At 59.6% G+C, this 18816-nt stretch overlaps 3 protein-coding genes across 3 annotated transcripts; 2 read left to right on the top strand and 1 right to left on the bottom strand.

Moving 5' to 3' along the window:
- Positions 1-578: 578 nt before the first annotated feature.
- Positions 579-1986, top strand: VOLCADRAFT_65732 (uncharacterized protein; the record flags this gene model as incomplete). Its single annotated transcript, XM_002955234.1, has 4 exons — positions 579-710; positions 783-845; positions 928-1202; positions 1707-1986. The coding sequence occupies 4 exons, from the start codon at positions 579-581 to the stop codon at positions 1984-1986; spliced, it is 750 nt and encodes a 249-aa protein (XP_002955280.1).
- Positions 1987-4504: 2518 nt separating this feature from the next.
- Positions 4505-7669, bottom strand: VOLCADRAFT_119015 (uncharacterized protein; the record flags this gene model as incomplete). The annotated part of the gene is made up of 4 exons (XM_002955290.1): positions 4505-4642; positions 4900-5599; positions 6929-7255; positions 7554-7669. 4 exons carry the CDS (start codon positions 7667-7669, stop codon positions 4505-4507), a joined length of 1281 nt encoding a protein of 426 aa, XP_002955336.1.
- An 803-nt stretch (positions 7670-8472) lies between these two features.
- On the top strand, positions 8473-14379 carry VOLCADRAFT_96193 (uncharacterized protein; the record flags this gene model as incomplete). Its single annotated transcript, XM_002955235.1, has 5 exons — positions 8473-8526; positions 8869-9018; positions 9691-9796; positions 10021-10143; positions 10532-14379. The coding sequence occupies 5 exons, from the start codon at positions 8473-8475 to the stop codon at positions 14377-14379; spliced, it is 4281 nt and encodes a 1426-aa protein (XP_002955281.1).
- Positions 14380-18816: the final 4437 nt, after the last annotated feature.

Genomic DNA, 18816 nt, shown 5'->3' on the forward strand with positions numbered 1-18816 from the left:
ATCTAAAGCGTCAGGAGACCTTTTCATCAAATGCCGCTGCTCGCCCGCCTTCTTTATTCCAACGGCTTAGCCATCCCGAGGTGAAAATCAGAACGCCGAACCCGGCGATTTACCGCGACCCCATGCCAACAGCCCGGCCCCTATGCCAGTGACTACGCCGGTGACGAGACCAAGCTCCACATGACTACTGCAGATGTTTATATTATCTTCACAGTCTCCGCCTATCTAAATTGTGAGACAAGCTTTCCCTGCCAGTCAATGCCTTGCCTTTCAACGCGGACCTTCTCTCCTGCATGACCAAAAGGTCATCGCCGGCGACCCCGCGGAATTACAACAAGTAAGTTTGCGATCGTGCAGGCATTTCCATAGCAGCAGGCAATGACCCCCAAGCCTCAAGTTTCTTTGGAAAGCGGCTTAATGCTTCAAAAAGGAATCTTCACCGAATTCGTTAGGAGTTAGCTCGACAAAACGGCTTATAACCGCATCGCTCACGGGGCACCAGCAAGCTCACCACCGAGTTTATGGTACGGAATGCAATTTCTGGGCGTCAACTGCTAATATTGTATCAAAATCTAGCCATGCTTCAGCCGCTCCGGGTGATAAACTTAGCATCCTCCTTGACTCCTTACTTGACAGGAATCAAATTGCAGGACTCGGTAGCCGAGGAGCGTAGGCAAGGCCTCGTTGGGGATACACTTATCCTCCTGCAGGTATCATTAGCCGAGTAATAAACGGCAGCTCGCACCTCACACCAACATCTGCGATGCCGACTGCATGTGCAGCATTATCCAGTATATACTCTCGGGAAGCGAGGCAAGGAATCAGACTTCCGGACGTCTCGGAAGGTGAATGGTATTTCTAAAGCTACAGCGTGATGCAAGGTCGCATCCAGCGGTTTTACATCGCCCTTGACTCCCACTTTAACAGGAGATTGAAGCTACTGGTGCCGAGATTTGCTCGGTTCCGCGGGGCGGCGAGGTAACTTTCCACGGGCCCGGGCAACTCGTGGCATATCCCATCGTGGGCGTGCGGCAGGCAGGTCTGGGCGCTCGCGCCTACGTGGAAGGATTAGAAGACAGCATAATTGATTGCTTAGCAAAGTACGGCATCACCGCTCGTGGCCGGGTTCCTGGCGCAACGGGGGTATGGGTGGCCGAGCGGAAGATCGCGGCAATAGGAGTCCGCATCTCGCAGGGCGTAAGGTGAGCATATCTCTGGGTCCGAAGCAGGCAGGAAGGATGTGGATCCCACTTGACGTACGGGGCCCAACAGCTGCCTCTTCTCGTCCATGTAAAGATGCACACGAGATCGGTTTCGGAGCCTCTGAACGAACTGTTTCTCCAAAACGTGTCGACTCTTCAGCCGTTCTTGCAGCACTTAACGGGCTACCCCTCAAAACGTGTACAGTACTACCAGGAGTAGAAAGTTCCCAGTGCTGTAGTCCTCCCCTATTGTGCTCCGGGAGCGGCAGGCGTGGCAACATATATGACCATCCGTCCTATGGAAGGTCCTGCTTCCAAAGATAGCGCCCTTATTCGCGTCTCTCTGCAATTCACACAATCCGCAACGTCAAGCCGGGTTTTAGCTGCGCCTTAAAGCTGTCTTCCCTGGCCACGGTAGCCTTCAACACCCTGCGACAGGAAACACGCCCTTCCACTCCGCAGTCATCTCCTTCCGTTCGTCCTTCCTCTTGGGCCCCCCCGTAGCTCACACGGCCTAGCGCTCAATGTTGACACGGATCTGTCGTACTTTCATCACATCGTACCGTGCGGCATTGCTGACAAGGAGGTCACCTCCATTCGGAAGGAGCTGGAGTCGGTCGGCCGAGACGGGACGGCGAGGATGCAGCAATGGACAAATGCTTGTCCAGATGGGGTTCGTGGTGGGGACCTAGGAGGAAGACGCGGCCCTAGCCTGGACTTGATGCAGGTCGCGGACGACTTTACAAAGGCATTTCGGAGCCGGTTGGGCTTTCCACCTGGCTGAGTTTGGTTGAGCTTTGCGGGCTGTGCGGATTGAGAAGATGGGACGAGACACGGCGCATTTAGGGCTGGAAGTAAGCCCTCAGGTGTGGGCCCCCGGAAGATGGAGGCGGTGGATGCGTGTAGGAGTGTCGGAAGGGGGAATAGTGCTGTGCAGGTGGGGAGCCTGTGAGTGCGGCTGGAGTAAAGCGTCGACACCAGTACTGGAGCCATCCATGCTCGATATCCCCGTCATCGGTGCATGGTATTCATGGGTTATCTTTTTTCCATATGATCCACCTTTACCACTAATACGAATAGAATTTTGTTGTGTATCTATCTCTGTTAGGGCTGTAATGTGGTCTTGCCCGGTACTGGTATCGGCGAGGAGTGGGGGCTGGAGTGTGACTTAGGGATGCGACTTGGAGCTCCGGGGCACTGCGAGACGCGCTGCTGTCGTGCTGCGCGGCGCTGCGGACGCAATGCGGAGGAGGGAAGTGGGTACCCGGTGCGAGCAGTTGCAGCTCTTATTCCCACCTGTGAGCAGGGAACACCACGCCGAGCGAAAGAACCGCATGAGGGAGGTGAATAGCTCTCCGGCACTGACTGGTCCGCTGATCCCGATCGGAGATTGCCCTTTTTTGGCTATGCGTTCACGGAGTCATTCGGAGTCATATGAGGGTAAGCGTGGCAGTAGTCGGCGTGAGCATATTCCTCAGAAGCTTGCCGAAAAAGGCTGGTGCCTTCAGCAGCAATACAAAGCTTCCATCGTTTTGCTAGAGATCACTTCCGACATGGAACAGCCGTCTGGCTGCCAACCAGGTACACCACGTAAACAACACCCACCTAGGATTGGAGTACTCACAAGCTCAATCGACACCTCCCTCCAGCCCTAAACTCGCATCCCGGCCTTCCCCTGCCCCAAACACCGCAGATGCAAGCTCGCAAACCGGCCTCGCAGGCAGCCCGTTGACAGTCTGCCGATAGTCTGCACCGGCGCCAAAGCCCATCCGTTCGTCCGTCCATATCGTCCATAGTTGTTAGTAAAGCAGTAGCTATTTTACCGTTTTTGTAAACTCAATGCTCATCAAGTCGCGCTGTGTACACAAGTATAGCGATCCACGCGGTTTCAAAGTCCTATAGAAAACTGCGAGGCGGGCTCAAGGCGTCCGCCCGGTAACAAAACCTAAATCGCCCGGCAATCCCACGCAGCGACCGTAGCCGTGGCGCCGTTCTCAGGCGGCGGCCACGCTCGGGTAGAGCTGCACGTGGAACTGACCGGCGGCAGGAATGAGGCACCGGCTGCGCCGGCTTGCCACACGACGAGAAATTTACGATGTACTTAAGACAGGCTATGTATGCAAGCATGCTCGCGCCAGTGTCATTGGTTGGGGCCCAAAGGCCAAGGGTCTTGCATGCATCTCACTCCCCGCCCGTTTAATTGCTTGCGGTTCGTCATCGTCTCCGGGCCGATGATGTATGCTCACTGACTCTCCTCCACATGCGTCCATGCGCCCCATGTGCACAGTGTCTTTAACGCAGCACACATAACCCAGCCCCAAGATGCTACCATGCGAGGGAGACTGACCTGACTAACGACCTGTCATGGACTAGCGCTAACGCACATGTGGGGGTAGAGCTCCAACTGCTAGTTCCTAACTGTGCACAGGAAACAGCAACCCACTTGGTATAATGTACCCCCACGGTACACGCTAGCACAAGCAGCCGCAGTAAGCTCTGGACGGAAGGGCCATCAGCCATCCCTTCCAAAGCCGACCGACCCACGGCTCACACATCTAAAGCGATGTGGAGCGCGTGAAGAGGGTTTTGCCGCATAAACCTCCAGACGACGTGCTTTAGGATGCGCGATGCAGTTCAAGTAACCTAAGCAACCTAAACCATTCGTACCATTTGCAGCACCATCGTCACCATCAACGTCAACAAAACATGTTTGCGTGCAGCACAATTGCGGAGCTTTACAGAGTTCTAACCGTCACCATCACCGCAGCCCATACCCGGCCCCGGGACAAAGGTTGTTGCGCTCCTCCCCGTACCCCCACCCCGTCTGAGCTCACCCCGTCCCTCTATTATGTGCGGCAACGGCCCCTCATCTATGTGTCACTATATAGAGCTGCGTCTCACTCAAGGCATGTTATATGTCAGCGCAACTAAGATAAGAGTAAACCAGGCAAACCAGCCACGTCCCAAAGCGCATGATTGGCCACAGCCAAAGCCACAGCAGCCGTCAACAGTTATCAATCAGTTCCCATACGGCTTTGCCAGGGCGGTCCGCCGCCATCCTGCTCAGCCCGTCCCCCAGCAGTCCTCGAGGACGTGGCCCAGATGTTGACCCCACAATACATCAATCGCAACACAACGCAACGCGAGAACTACCTCCTCCTGCAATCAGTCCTGTGCTTCATTGGCCCTTCACTCCGTTACTCAGCCGCCCAGCCAGCCAGCCAGCCAGCCAGGCAGGTTACAGAAGTCCAGTCAGTGAGGCAATCAACGAGGCAGTAAGCTAAGCCCGTGACCTCGGTTCCCTACCCGTCCTCCTCCGCCTCCTTGGACCCCTCCTCGCCCGACCCGCTGCTCCTGTTGCCCCGCTGCGCCTGTGGCCGCGCCGCTCGGCTGCGTGCCCTTTGCAATGACCGCATGCGAGCCTCGAAAGATTCCAGCTCCTGCGATGTGTGACAGGTCGCGGGCAAGACGGTGTAGGCCAGGTGTAAGGCTAGGCAACATGGTAAGAAAAATGACGGTAAGGGGTCGGGGAGAGGGAGGCCGAAGCTGCAAGTTGATAATTAGCAGGTAGCAACACAAACATAAATCAGGTTTGTGGCATGTTTTTGAGGATATGGGGGAACCTAAAACAATGCAGATTCGAGTCAAGCATCCCCCCATCGAACACACATGCGCACGCAAGCCGTGCAAACCGTACCTGTAACTCCCCCACCATGGCCACCTGCGTGCGCTCCTCCTCCACACGCGCCTTGGCCGCTGCCAACGCTGCGACCCTCGCTGCCGGCGTCTCCAGCGCCTCCGCCGCCATGCGCTCGTGCACGTTGACGTACGTCTTCTTGGGCAGCGGAATGTAGGTCCGACGCTGCATGCTAAGGCTCAGCTGCAGCTGGGTGCTGCTAGCGCCGCCGAGGCTGCGTTCGTACAGCCCCCCGCTGTGCGACGCCACCCCTGCCGTGGCAGGCCGTAACCGCCCGCTAGAGCCGTACAACGCCGCAGCACCGGACGCGCTGAGCGCGCTGCGTACGGCTTCCGACGTGTAAAAGCGTTCCGCCGGGTCGCGGTAGGACGGGTGGCCGCCGGCGCTGGCTGCACGTGCCGAGCTCGTCGGCGACACGGCGCCGGCGGCGTCCCCCTCCGTAACGCCGTGCGCATCCTCCGCCGCCGCGACGGCCCCCAGGTCAGCATAGGCGCTGCGCGGCCGTATGCCGCTGCGCGCGTAGCGGGCTGCTTGCTCAAGTCGTTGGCGTCGGAACATTTCCCGCTGCTGCTCCGCCCACAGGTTGTGCCTCGCCTGCTCCCGCTGTCGCTCCGCGGCCTTGCCGGCCTCGTGCTGGGCCTGCACATGCTCCATGATGGCCATATGGCGGGCCACCTCCTTGGGGTCGTTCTCAAAGTAACTGCAGATTGCGCGGCACACAGACGCGGACGGGAAGGTGGGAGCAGACGGAAGGAGGTCAAGAAAGCAGGCAGTGTAGCGCGGGAGCAACATGGGCCGCCCCGCCGCCCGTCAGAACACACAGAGGAAGAGGGGCCAGGACAGGTGCATGTCCGTCCTACCCGCACGCACCATGTACCCCACCTTCCCCATGCCACAGGTCATCAGGGTTGTAGGTTTATTAATTCATATGAGAGCCAACGGCTCATTCGACTTCCTGCCATTTTGCATTCACCCGCTGTCCGACCACACCATCCTCCTACTCCAGCCCTTTGGCCTGCCATCCGATATCACCTTTGCCCCACTGCCTGTGCTTGCCTTAGCCGCCTCAGGCCTGAACCTCCTCCCCTTGAACCTCCTCCCTCCCTCCCTTTCATCGCCCTTCCTGCCAATAATCCACACTCCCATGCCTCCTCCCCGCCAGCGAACAGCAGCCCCAAAAATTTCCACCACTCCTACTCGCCACGCGAAACCCGCACAACGCCTCCCACGCGAATCTCCCGTGACGGCATGAGTTGAGCGTTGAGCGCGAATTTAGCCGGCATCGTATTATTAAGAATCGCCTGACGAACCGGCTAAAGCTGGAAACGGTTGATTCACTACTTCGTGTGGGGATGTTGGGACCTGCTGCTGATACCGGAGCGAAGCCACTGATTGATCAGGCTGCTGAGATCTACTCGCGTAAGGGCTATACAGGCATTATTCACAAGTTGTTTTCTGACGTTAGCAAAATTAATTTGAAGCCATACGGAGAGGATGATAATGAGGAGGTTGCGACTGACCCAGAGATTGAAGTACTGGTACAAGCAACATACCCCGCTAGTGACCATGAGGCTTTTAGTGACAGTGACTACGAGACCGACGTAGAACGAGATACCGATGAGTCGTGCGTGGATGAGGATTTTGATGATGATGAGGAGGAGGAGGACGAGAAAGAGGAGCAGAAGGGAGGGGCGGCCGCGGCGGCCAAGGCGCTTGGCTTTCACTGAGTGTGCCGTGTCCCCGAGTGTAATGGTTCACGAGAAAATAACGAAAATAACGATTTACAGGGCAAAAAAATGCAAAGCGTCACTTTCCACAGCGTTTCAGCCAAGGACAGTGCCCCCGTAAAGGTTTTGCGGGGGTTACGGCCGTAAGTTTTTCGGCCGGTACAGGAGCCTGGTACGGGGGCCCCTCCGTAAGGAAAATTTGGGAGGTACGGGGGAGCCCGCAAGTTTCAGGAAGGTCAGTGTCGAACCCTGCTCCCGTCCCACTGCAACCTCGTATACCGCACCTCACTCCGCAGTCCTACCTTATCGCAGCCCACTTGCTGGCGCTGGGCACATCCTGCGGCCGCACCGTCCGGCTGGACGACACGAAATTGTGCGTGTGCTGCACACCGCCAGTCTCCCAGGCGCGTGTAGCGCCTACGGATACGGGGTCCGAGGAGATGAGGGAAAAGCCGCTGAGGCTGGTTGCTGCTCCGCTGGCGCTCCCTCCGCTGGCACTTGCTCCGCTGGACTCCTCGCCCATACTGCGGCTGGAGCCCAGTCGGCGACGCGCCGTGACGCTGAGGCTGGCAGGCTGCTGGGATGCTTGAGGTAGGCGATGAAGGCCGACGCGGGAGTGGCCCGTGCATCTGCGCGGGAGGACGGGAAGAGGAGGAGAAGGGTGGTAGAGATGATGGGTGATAGGGGAAGGAAAATGAAAGTCGGAAGCGGGCGAGAGTGGGGATGGGAAGTTGGGAGTGTGGAGCGGGACAGGAGGGGACGCCGTCGGAATGCGCGTCTGAGGTCGGTGCTGGGGATCTTCCTTGATGGTTAAGAGTTTTGCTTGAAAGGGATGGGGATAGGGATGGCGGGCGAGTGCTGCAGAGGTTGATATGGGGGAAAACGGACGAGCAGTGGCCTTGTAAGTTGCACCCCGGCCCGACTCACAGGAAATGCCCAACGCCACCACGGCCAAAAGCATGGCTTGGAAAGAGCATCGTGGGGTCTTGCGTGTGCTTAACCGTCAATAGGTCGGACTGAAGGGCACTTGGTGGCGGGTCCATTGTTCGCGAGGTTGCACCCCGAGGCTCCAAGCCCTGGGTCACAAATGCATAGACACAGAAACGTGAGGTACACTCAGCCCGCGTAAGGTACGCCTTCACAACACCGCGGCCCGCACATCACTACATCAATCCCTGTCAGAGCGGAGACCTAGACCACACGTCCCAGAATCACTATGCACCGCGAACCCACTTACCCCAGACAAAATTGCAATTCAATTGTCCTCGCGTGCTGTGAGGTAGGCCGGGTTCGCTGAACTCAGCGCGTTTCACCAAGTGCCTTGGTTATACATGGACTATAACAAAGGCGAGGCTGATTCAGCATAACTACGATAAAATATCCAGGGTATGTCAAGAAAACACCAAAACAGGGGCGGAAGTGAGAGAAAGAGAAAGAGAGTATCACAGAAAGCGTGACAGGCCCCGTCGATAGCGCCAGCTAAAATTCCAGTAAGAATGGAGATGTTTACATTGTAGAGCTGACCTGCTGTTGGGTCCGAAGGATCGAAGGGTACGGCATCCTGTGTTTCTCTGTGCTCCCATCGCTTGTACAGGCATGGATGTTATCATACACCACAGGTTAGCTCTTCAATCACTAACGAGGTGCTTGATGGTTTTTCGGACGCTGTTTATTAGGGAATGCCAACTGTACTTGGGCCGCGCCCTTAGCTCTACAATGAAAGTGTTTTTAGAGCACAACTGCTGCTCATAACTGTCGGAATTGATGCACTTGCTTAAATCGGTTGTCTGTGGCAGCCCGTCTATCCAAGCACGCGTGACGCCGGCCTCATAATATAGTGGCCATGATGGGTTCTCCCTTGATAGAGGACTTTTCGGATGCAGCAGCTTTCGTCCAAGAGGTGAGGTTTTCCTCAGAGGTTACGAGCGACATTGCATCGGCCTTCGACTGCTTCACTATGGCTAGCCAGCATGATCTTACAGCTTTGATATTTATATGCCATGTGCTGCGGGAAAGCGACCGCGGCTTCTGGAGTGCCGTTAGCGTGGAGCTATGTCAGGAAACTGGCAGTATAACGCGCTGGGGGAGGTTTTGGTTCCGCAAAAATAGCAAGCAGTGGTTGGCAAATATTTCCACGAGCGTAGCACAGCAGGGTCACGGACGATTCTCGCTTTGGGCGTTGCGGCAGTGCAAGTCGCCATAAACCACGTTGCCTCCGCTTGAAACCATGTCCTCCGTGCAGGACACCTCCTATACTGAACAGAATGCCAGCGAAGACGAGGTGGAGCGCAAGATTGCTGAAGAACACGCCAAATTTAAAGAGGCATATGCAAAGCGCCAGGAAGAGGCAAGCAGAGGGGGCAACAGTCTCCGGGAACCGGGCGCGGCAGCGGTGCCTCCCACCTGGCGCTCTCCAGCGCTGCCATTTGAACCCGTCTGGGATATTATCTCCTAGGAGGGCCAAAGCAGCTGAGGTCTGGTCCGGCATCTGGGTTTGCGCTGGAATGATCGGCCATGTACCGGCCGCCAGCTTTAGTGTCTGCTGCAGGCCCCATAATACCGCAGACACACCAGCGGGTGTCATATACAACAATAATTTATTTATAAACTTTCGATTCCTTGGCGCTCCGAGGCCTGCTCTCCAGCAGCTCCTCCTTAAAAACACACCTCGCCCACTACCAACGGTCGGCACAATCATCCGCTGTGCGTCCGCCGCCGATTTTCCTCCACCCATCATTCTTGTTACTTTTCGTTCCTTTCAGTCTTTTTATTCAGACACACCCAACCTCACCCATGCACAATAAACAACCGCCTCAAGTAGCGACAATGACAACCGTCAGCCGAATCACCAAACCGAATCAACAACTGATGCTCACCTGGTGTGCTCCTCCCTAGGGGGGTTATTGGTGCTTCATAAAGGCTTCATCGTGTGAGGATGCGGGCTCGGATGGCCTCGGTGGCCTCGGCACCTACCGATGCCATCGTATTCGCCATGATGACTACCTCCCCCCCCTCTCCCCTCGCCCCCCTCTCGGGTTGCAACCCCCCAACACCGAATTCCTAGGTCCGTGCCAGCCGGCCCTGGTCAGCGCCACCTGTGGAGTCTCCTCGACCCGCACAGCAAAAGGAGCGGGAGAGGGAACGAAAGGCACGCGGCTCCAACAGTGATGGTGGGTGCAAAGCGCAAAGGGAACAGCAAGCGCCTAACGACGACCCTGCGTCTGTCGTTTCCTTTCCAGCTGTGTATGTGTTCTTTATGTGTGTTGGGGGGGGGAAAGGGGTATTGGGCGGCAAAGAGAGAGATCTGCAGCTGCAGTGGGGCCCCCGAGGTGCAGGACAGCAGAGCCCCTGACGCTGGAAGAGCCCTCCCGCGCTTTCCCACTTCCACGTGCAGTGGATCTGGATGGCCCCCGCTCCGAGTACGAGCCACCCGTACGGCCGTACCTGCTGCAAGCACAGGCCTCGGGGAACAACTTGTCGTACCTCTCCCGCCCGCAGTCTGCCGAGCACCGACCAGGTGGGTTGCCCCCTCTGCGTGGCGCCCGCGGCCCGGGCTGGACTGCTTCTGAGTGCTGCAGAGCCCCTGAATGTGTGTGTGTGTGTCTGTGTGTGTGTGTTGAAGGCCCCGCGTTGTGCCGATCCTAGGGCTCTGTGGAGATGGTGGTGGATGTGGTGGTGATGGTGGTGATGGTGGTACTGTCGCTGCATGCGGTATCATGCTCACCACCACCACTACACCATCCGCTGGAGGGAGCACGTGCGACCGTTGTCCCTCGCATCGCCGTTGCCCCCTTGCCGTGCGCCCTGATGCTGTTTTCGACTGATAATGACTGACAGTGACTGATAGTGATTGCTACTGCTGTCTCATGCCATCTTGCATGGCGCCCCCTTGGCTGCTGTCGCAGCTGTAGTCGCCCGCAGCATCAATGGCCACCAGCCCAACCGCGTCTCCCTGTCCGGCATCGAGGAGGAGGCGGGCGAGGGCTCTACCTGGGACTCGCGCCAGGCGTCGGAAATGGGCCGCCTGAGGGGCACCTGGGGGGACGGCGCGTCCCCTTACTTGAGTGGTGCACGCGACGACGATGACACCGGCCGCGACCCGTTTGTCAGTATGTTGCCGAAGGTGGAGACTTTGATGGAGGAAGATGAAGGCGAGCTTCCGGATCGAGATGGGACCATTCCTGAGGAAGACGAGGAGGCGGTCGAGGAGGAGGAGGGGGATGAGGAGCGAGGGGGTAGCAAGGCAGAAGGGCTGGGGGGGAGGGGAGGTGGGAAGGAGCAGGGGTTGCGGAAGGAAGGGGCGGAAGGGCCGGGTGATCCCGTGGTCGATTCTCGATGGGTTGCGGAGCCGAGCGCGGAGGAGGTGGTTGAGGATGAGGATGAGGTGGGCAGCACCGGCGCCGGCGGCGGTCTCGAGAGTGGCGATGCGGAGGAAAGGTCTCCGCGCCGGCGGCAGCAGCAGCAGCAGCAGCTACAACCTCGTGCAGCATCACAGGATGGAAGAGGCAGCAGCGGTGTGGCCAGTGGTCCAATTGCTACCTACGGGAATCATCAAGGGGACGAGGAGCGAGATGCTCCGGTTCGCGAGGATGGAGAGGAGGAGGAGGAGGCGCAGGAAGGCTGGCGGCGGCAGCGGCGAGAATCCCAGACTATGGAAGAGGCCGTGTTGTCGGCTCGAGGTGCCCCATCGGTGGGAGCGTCGTCGGCGGTGTCGCACGCCCTGGCCATGCGCGGATTCGTCGAGCCGTTAAAGTACGACGGGTCGTTTAGCGGCGGCAGCGCCGGCCGGCGCTCGCCGGCAGCGGGCCGGATGGCGTCCAGGACGCGCGACGGGGACGAGGAGGAGAATGAGTACGCGGAGGACAGCTTTGAGGAGGATGAGGAGCTAGAAGAGCAAGACCGTGACGGTGATGGCGAAGCGCAGGGGCATGAGGGCCGAGAGCAGATGGACGCCGCACCGTCTCTGGAACCATTGCTGTCACCGTCTGGCGAGGGCTCCTTGCTGCGCGCTTCACCGTCGGCCTCCAAGGCGCTTCTGTCGTCGTCGATGCGCTCCAGGGCGGGGTCGGCGGTGCTGGCGCCCTTGTCGAAGGAGTCGTCGCGGTCGATTTCTGTTACGTCGCCGGTGCCCTTCCACGCACCGCTACAACCGCTGTCAGGGCATCAGAGCGTAGCCGCAGAGGCAGGGAACGACAGCCCCGAGGGCGCTCCACTGCCGTCACCGTCTGCAACGGCACCGCCGTCCTTGCCGCCCATCTTTAGGGTTACGGGTAGCGGAGCCGCTGACACGGCGTCCGTCGCAGAACAGCTATCTGGGCGCGCGCCGCTAGCGGCCAGCAACAGCCACCGCAGCATCAGCAGCAACGGCTCCGTCATTCCCACGCCTTCGGCGCTAGCTCCGCTGCCGGCGCCGCAACCAGCGCTGTCGGAGCTACAGCCGTCACAGCAGTTTGCGCTACAGCTGCTCAAACACGATATTGAGGTGTTGCCGCAGCATCATCGCGCGGCGGCGGAGGCAGCGGCGGCGCGGCGGAAGTCGTCGACGGTGCGTCCCGCTGGCGCCAGCCTGGCGGCGTTTGGCTACCTGGGCTACCACCTGGTGAGCGAGAAGCTGACGGCGCCGTCGGGGCCTGCCTTTAGGAGCGTCTCACCGGGCCGGGGGACTTCCCCTGGACGCGGCGATGGCGGCCTGAACGGCAGCCCGTCCCTGATAGCAACGCGCACCTCGGGCCCCATGGAGACGGCAGCGTCAGCGCGCAGTGGCGGCAGGCCCACGTCTGCGCCGCACATGCGCCCTTCCTCGGGAGTCGTGGGTCCAGAGACCAAAGCCGCCAAAGGCGATGAAGGCAGCTGCAGTGTTGGTGATGGCGGTGCTGCTGCTGCTGCAGCAGCGACGGCGGCGGTCGAGGGAGGAGGAGCAGGGGCGCCGTCGGGTTCGGGCTTTGTGGATATGGCGCGGGAGATGCGGGCGGGACGTCTGCTGCCGCCGGTCGTAGTGCCGTCGACGACACCTCGAGGCGGCGGAGGCGGCAACGACGAGGGCCCCGCGGTGCCGAGCGAGAACTCCGTGTCCGTGATGGGGGAGAGCGCGATCAACGAGGCCGTGTCACAGAGCCGCATGAAGTTCGACGTCTGGCTGGACGCGCTGAGCGGTGGGGGCCCTGCAGCAGCGGGTGCCGCCGGCCCGTCGTCCAACCTAAGTGTGAGCGGAGGGGAGACGGAACGGTCCGCGAACCGCGGTGACGCCGCTGCCGCCGCCGCCGCCGGTCATCGGCCGCCGCGGCCCATGACTGCACCCGCCAGCGGCCGCCGGCGGCCTGTCTCAGCACGTCCTGCCGGTAACGCCGCCGGAATATACATGCCGGCGCCAGCGGTGGTCACCGTTCCCAAGCCGCTTGTCAGACCCATGTCCGCCCAGCCGCACCACGTAAGGCCCACATCCGCCTCGATGAGCCGCGGCGGCGGCGGCGGCGGCATCGGTGCCAACTTCGATGGCAGCTTTGAGCCGCCCATTCCCCTGACGTTTCAGCCTCCGGACGCCGCCTCCGCCGCCGGCGGCACCGCCGCCGTCGAGGTGGGCGGTGTCACGGTTAGCGTTTACGTGGCCGATACGCTGAAGCGTATCGTTGAGGCGAATCGCTGGCTGCAACAGCTCGGCCTGGCGACCAAGCGATACCGTCTGAAGGACCGCTTCTCCAACATGACGATCCAGATGGTGGAGGAGTTGCCACCGCTGCCGTCGGAGCTGGCGTTTGGAGGAGGGAATGACGGCGGCGCGGCAGCCGTTATAAAGGAACTGACGTTGAAGCAGTTTCTGTCGGGTCACTCCAAGTTGAAGCATCAGGCAAGAAAACTGCGCAACGCCGCCGCCGCCGCCGCGGCGCAACAGCAGCCGCCGGTCGGGAGTCTCGCCAACGGTGCCGTGTACGGCATACCTGAGTTCGGCAGCGGGCGGCCTAGCAGGCCCATATCGGCGTCGTTTGCAAGCGTCTCGGGGGCAGGGGCCCTGACAACCCCACGGGCACGGCCGTCATCCGCGATGCCGTATAACGGCGGCCGTACGACGTCTGGCAGCGCCGGCGGCGCGGACCCACTGGTGTACGGTGCTGGTAGCTTGGCTGGTACCGGGGGAGGCGGCGCGGCGGCGCAAGCGGGTTTTCAGACGGGACGTCGTGTACGGCCGAGCAGCGCCAATCCCTCATATGGCAGGACTTCGGCGTTCGGTCCGTACAACTCGGGCTCATCGCCGCCTGCTGCTCCGAGCAGCCCCTTCATGCACAGCGCCTACGCGGCCCACGCCGCCGCCGCAGTTATCGTACCTACCACAACCAAGCCCCCCGTCAGCGGCGGTGCCACCGCCGCCGCCGCTGGCGGAGCTGCCACCGCTGGCTTCCCACAACCCCGTGCCGCCTGGGGCGCTACTACTACCGCTAACCCCAGCGGCAGTGGCTACCCTTCTTACCAAGGGCATCCCGCCACAAGCGGCCGCAGTAGCGGCGTCAGCGCCGGCAACGGCCTGCCGTACATGCACCGCTCGACAGCACCTCGGAGCCCCGCGGCGACGGGTTCCGATCCTGACCACACGCACACGAACATAAACGACGACAATGACTCGGAGCAGGCCCTGGTGGTTGAGCCGGACGAGCAAGGTGACGTGTCGCGTGCCCTACGACAGCAGCTAGGCAGCGCCTCAGACTACTGCCAAGCCCGCCGTCAGGAGATTGCGCGGCTCCGTACGCTGCCCTTGGCGTAAGAGGGGGAAGCTCGGCACGGCACGGGATGTCATGGCATGGAGTTGGACCATGCGACCGGGCGGAAGGAAGGAAGCATGTGGCTAGCTTCTCAGGGTGAAGTCCTTACACGCCGGCAGCCGTGCACGCCGTGGGTCCCCGACGGTCAGCCGCCTCCGCTAGCAGGGACGAGTTCACTGAGGCTGGAACCTAAGTCGGAACTCAACTGGTTGGCTGGCTGGCTGGCAGAATGCCGTTAGCGACCGTTAAGTACCGTTAAGCCGTGGAGGTCTCTCTTGGGAGAGAGGAAGGCGGGCCGATGTTGTGAAGACCGCGGATGGCGTTGGTGATGTTGATATGTGCTCTTTGGCGCCGAGCTGTGAAGTGGTGTAGCAGCGACGGGTAGTCCTGTGCTAGGTGAGGCTTGGAGGCTTGGGGGCCTTGGGGCGCACACGGAGGCGATCATAGTGGCGGTCACGGAGGCGGTTTTGCGCAAGGTCGGCGGTGGCGCTTCTCCCGTCGATATTTTCCGGGCGGCGGTGCCCGGTAGCGCCGCCCTCCCTGGAGAGCGGTAACACGTCGGGCCTAGGGGAGTTCTGCAGGGTTGTGCTACGTCGGAGCGGGGGGAAGGAGGAGCAGGCGGGGTCGACGCATATAGCTTTTAAAGTGGGCGGGAGTGTGAGGCAGCGGGTGTTCGTGGCCGGGAGAAGAGGGTTACGGGCGCCAAAGGGGCAGTGTGGGGGGAAAGGACGTCTTGCTATTGCGTTGCCGCGGGAGGAGTGGCAGCTGCTACCGCTGCTGGTGCTGCCGCGGTTGCTGTGGTTGCTGCTCGCGTTCAAACGTTCAGACTATCACACCGGTCAATCCGTTAGTACTTGGAAGCTGGGGGGCATCCGGCTGGGCGCGCCTGCTTAGGCACTTGGAACAGTGCCGCGGCCCGTAGCACCTCAAGGGGAGTAGATCCTGAATGTGAAGTGTTGGGTCAGGCCGTAGCTGCACGCATGCTACTACTGCTGCGGCTGCGGCTGTGGCTGCTGCTGTCCTAGTTGGAATGTGAGAACACCGCACGGGGTTGCGGAGTAAACAGGGCAGCGGCAAGAAGGGGTCTCTCGACGGCGCATCAATGGAACGTTGGGAAGTGCGGTGGGGTGGTTGGCAAATTTTGGGTTGAGGAGGCGGTCGGCGGGTGCAGGTGCTCGTCTGTAGGGGTGGCAACATCCATCCATCCCGGCCTGATGCGGCCGGCCCATGCGTGCAGACGGTGACGTGTTTGCTTGGGGACGTGGGGGGTAGTGAGTGTGCTGCCACCCGCCGCCTGGTATCTTCCGCCTTAGCGTGTTTAGGTAGAGGGAGCTGCTGGTATATAAGGCTCTTGACTTGCGACGCGATGACAACACTGACGAGGACGAATCCCCCCGGCGATGTCGGCTGGTGAGCTGCTGTTGCACGTGTTTTTTCGGCATCCGCCAAGCAAGAAGAGCCTTGTGGTTAGCTGGTTGATGGACGGTAACACGCCAACGCCCTTATCTTGTGCGTTTGTTAATCCTCTTGCTCTTTGTGCTATACACCTTGTTTTTATAAACGTTTGTGTCGGTGTGTGTGAAAGAGAAAGGGTTTGGTCCTCTGCGGCTCTCGTACGAAAGCCCAGCCGTTGTGCGCGCGGTGTCGGTGCAGTACTTGCGATGTGGCTCACAAGGGCGCGCGAATACCGTCCTTCGAAGGAGGCGACAGTCAGTGCCAGTCACTTGAACCGCTCTTATGTCGGTGTGTACGTGCAGCGCGGCTTGCTTGTACGATACGTTAGCCTAAGACACCGGTGCTAGTGCTGGGTGTCGGTTTGGTGTGGCACTTGAGTATACGACTGCGCCGGTGTACGATGCGATGGCGCAGGGGAACATGGAAGGTGGTGGGACAACCGCGGCGAGGATAGGGTGTTGGTCAAAAGAGGTGTCGGGGTAAGACCTTCCCTGAGCTGCGGGGCTACATATCGCCCGTGGCACGTTGATCGATGAATTATCCACTACAGCGGCGGTAGCGGCGGCAACGGCAGCGGTCGCGTCTCTCGGGGCAGTCGTAGACGTGTATGCGTTGCCAGCGTCACCGCATGCGGTGGAACGAAATCAGTTCGCGCGATCTGCTGCTTATTTAGGCGACGCGAAGGGCCTTGGGATGGCGATGTGCTTAACATTCTTGGTCAGGCTGGACAGTTTTAGTTACAAGTTACGATGTAGTTAATGGTAGGATTGTGGGTGGGGAGGCCTTTTGCTTAGCGGGCCCCTTTGCGCCCGCGTTTGCAGCTTCTGCGCGGCGCAAGGTGCATCTGTTTGGCATATGTTTTGGCAATGTCTGCACGTGCAATTCGCCATGTTTAGTTGCGATGGAGGAATAAGATACGGACTCGGTTCGGCAGCGGTGGTCAAGGGAAGGGAGGGATTATTAGAAGGATGCGCGTGCAGGTTGCCGCCTGCTGGAGGGCAGGAGGGCTTGGCCTGTGTGTGCACCTGTGTATGTGCGTGCCTATCTGTTTGCCTGCCTGTCTGTTTCTTATCCGCCATTTTCCATCTGTTTGTTATTCGCCTGTCATTGAACAAGACTCAGTCAGTCGGCTCAAAGCCAGAATCATGCGTGGAAGAGACGCAAACGTAGGGAGGTGACCGCCCTAGGACATCACTTAGGTGTAGTAGCTGGCATGACGATCCCCCAAATAATCTGCCTAAGCTGTCGAGAAGAACTCGGGGTCTCCCTGGGTGCTGGGGCCCTGAGAGCTTCGCGCCGCAGAGGGGAGCCCCATAGCGTGAAAACTGGATGCGCCACGGGGCAGCATTTGAACATCTGCATTCAAAGGTTACACATACATGTCGCTGTAACGACATCAAAACCGGATCCACCGCCTGAGCTGACAGGCAGCCTTAGGTCGGTCTGTAGCTACGAACCCCCGGAGCGCGAGCGAGGGACGGCGGCGGATGCGCACCGAGGGACCCGGCGCAAGGCAACTGGGTTGCAGCGGCATGACACGAATTGAATGCGGTCACGACGTCGATCTTTCAAACTGCCTTCTGCTCCGCCCCTGACTTTCATATACTACCTTACAAGCTGCTGCTGATACCTCGGCCTCGCAACGGCGGTTCTGGCAACATTGCCTGCCGAACCATCCAAGTGGAACGAGCAGCGTATCAGGGTACCACCAAACACTCAGCCGGCGACACATACACTTGCATTCATCGCCTCCCGTCTGCCATTATTTGCGAAGTGTAACGCGTGTGTGGGAATGTGACTGTATGTACGTAAAATGCGTGTGCGTGTTTCCTTGAGGTCGGTTGACCCTTTCCAGTGTCCCCCTCCCATCCCCCGTAAATCCATCCGGCTGCGGACCACATACGACTTTCACCTTCCGCACCAACGCACAAATCGGAACCGCTGGCCCACAATCAGCGGCCACGCTCTCCCCCCCAACCTTTAAATGACCACAGGCCAGGCGAGACTGTGCTCTAAACCAAACCAGTTCAAGCAACCCCCACGACTGCCACCATTGCAACCATCCTGACCAGGATAACACAGAGCCAACACGTCCTGCCGTTAACCAGCACAACCAATAATCACAGACAGCACCAGGACAAATAGCTAGAAGTCCCTAACAAAGCTATTTCAGCGCCATCGCAACCAGCAAAACGTCCCGGGGTACTGTACCGGCGGCTGTTACTGTACCGTCCAGGCAAAAACCGAGCAGCAATGTCAGCAATATGTGCCCTGGTCCTCCACCTCCAATTATATGCTGCTCTCCTCCGCCTTGAAATAGCAGCGCCCTGTCTTCTACAAATGAAACGCGCACGTCCATGGAACTGGCCACAAGAGACACTCCATCCCCCAGGTCCACCATCAAATTACACCACACTGCGCTAGTACACATGACATGACATGACATGACGTGAGGCCCCATAACGCAAGGTAACGCATGGCTTACAAATACCATATCGCTGAAAGTTTTGGAACACGGGCACCTACTGGTGGTGGTGGTGCTCATAAAGATGAGGGACGCCGCACCCGCCGGCGGGAGAGTGAAGGGCGGACAAGGCAGAGGGACAGCTGCGACGGCAGAGAGGGGCGGAAACAAATGAACAAATGAGGAACGGGGCCAATCCGGTGGTCCGCCAATCCCAGCACTGATACGTCCCTCCAGAGAGGTCCACGGCCAAAAGCACACACCAGCGCACACACGGGTCATATCCCGCAGACGTATCCCTCTGGGGTGAGGAGACCCACACTCCGCCTTCCCCCAACCCGCCACCGACTCGTCTTTCTTCTCCGTCCTCCATGCCGCTGATGAGTGCGAGTTCATCTGCCAGACGTGGCGTCGCCACGACGCTCCGTACGGCCGCACGCTCAACCAGCACCACGCTGCACCCCCGATTGACCCGAGTGCCGAGAACTTCAGTATACAATCCTAATGCCCTGGGGGTTCA

Source organism: Volvox carteri, assembly GCF_000143455.1.
Source record: "Volvox carteri f. nagariensis unplaced genomic scaffold VOLCAscaffold_50, whole genome shotgun sequence".
Lineage (NCBI taxonomy): Eukaryota > Viridiplantae > Chlorophyta > Chlorophyceae > Chlamydomonadales > Volvocaceae > Volvox > Volvox carteri.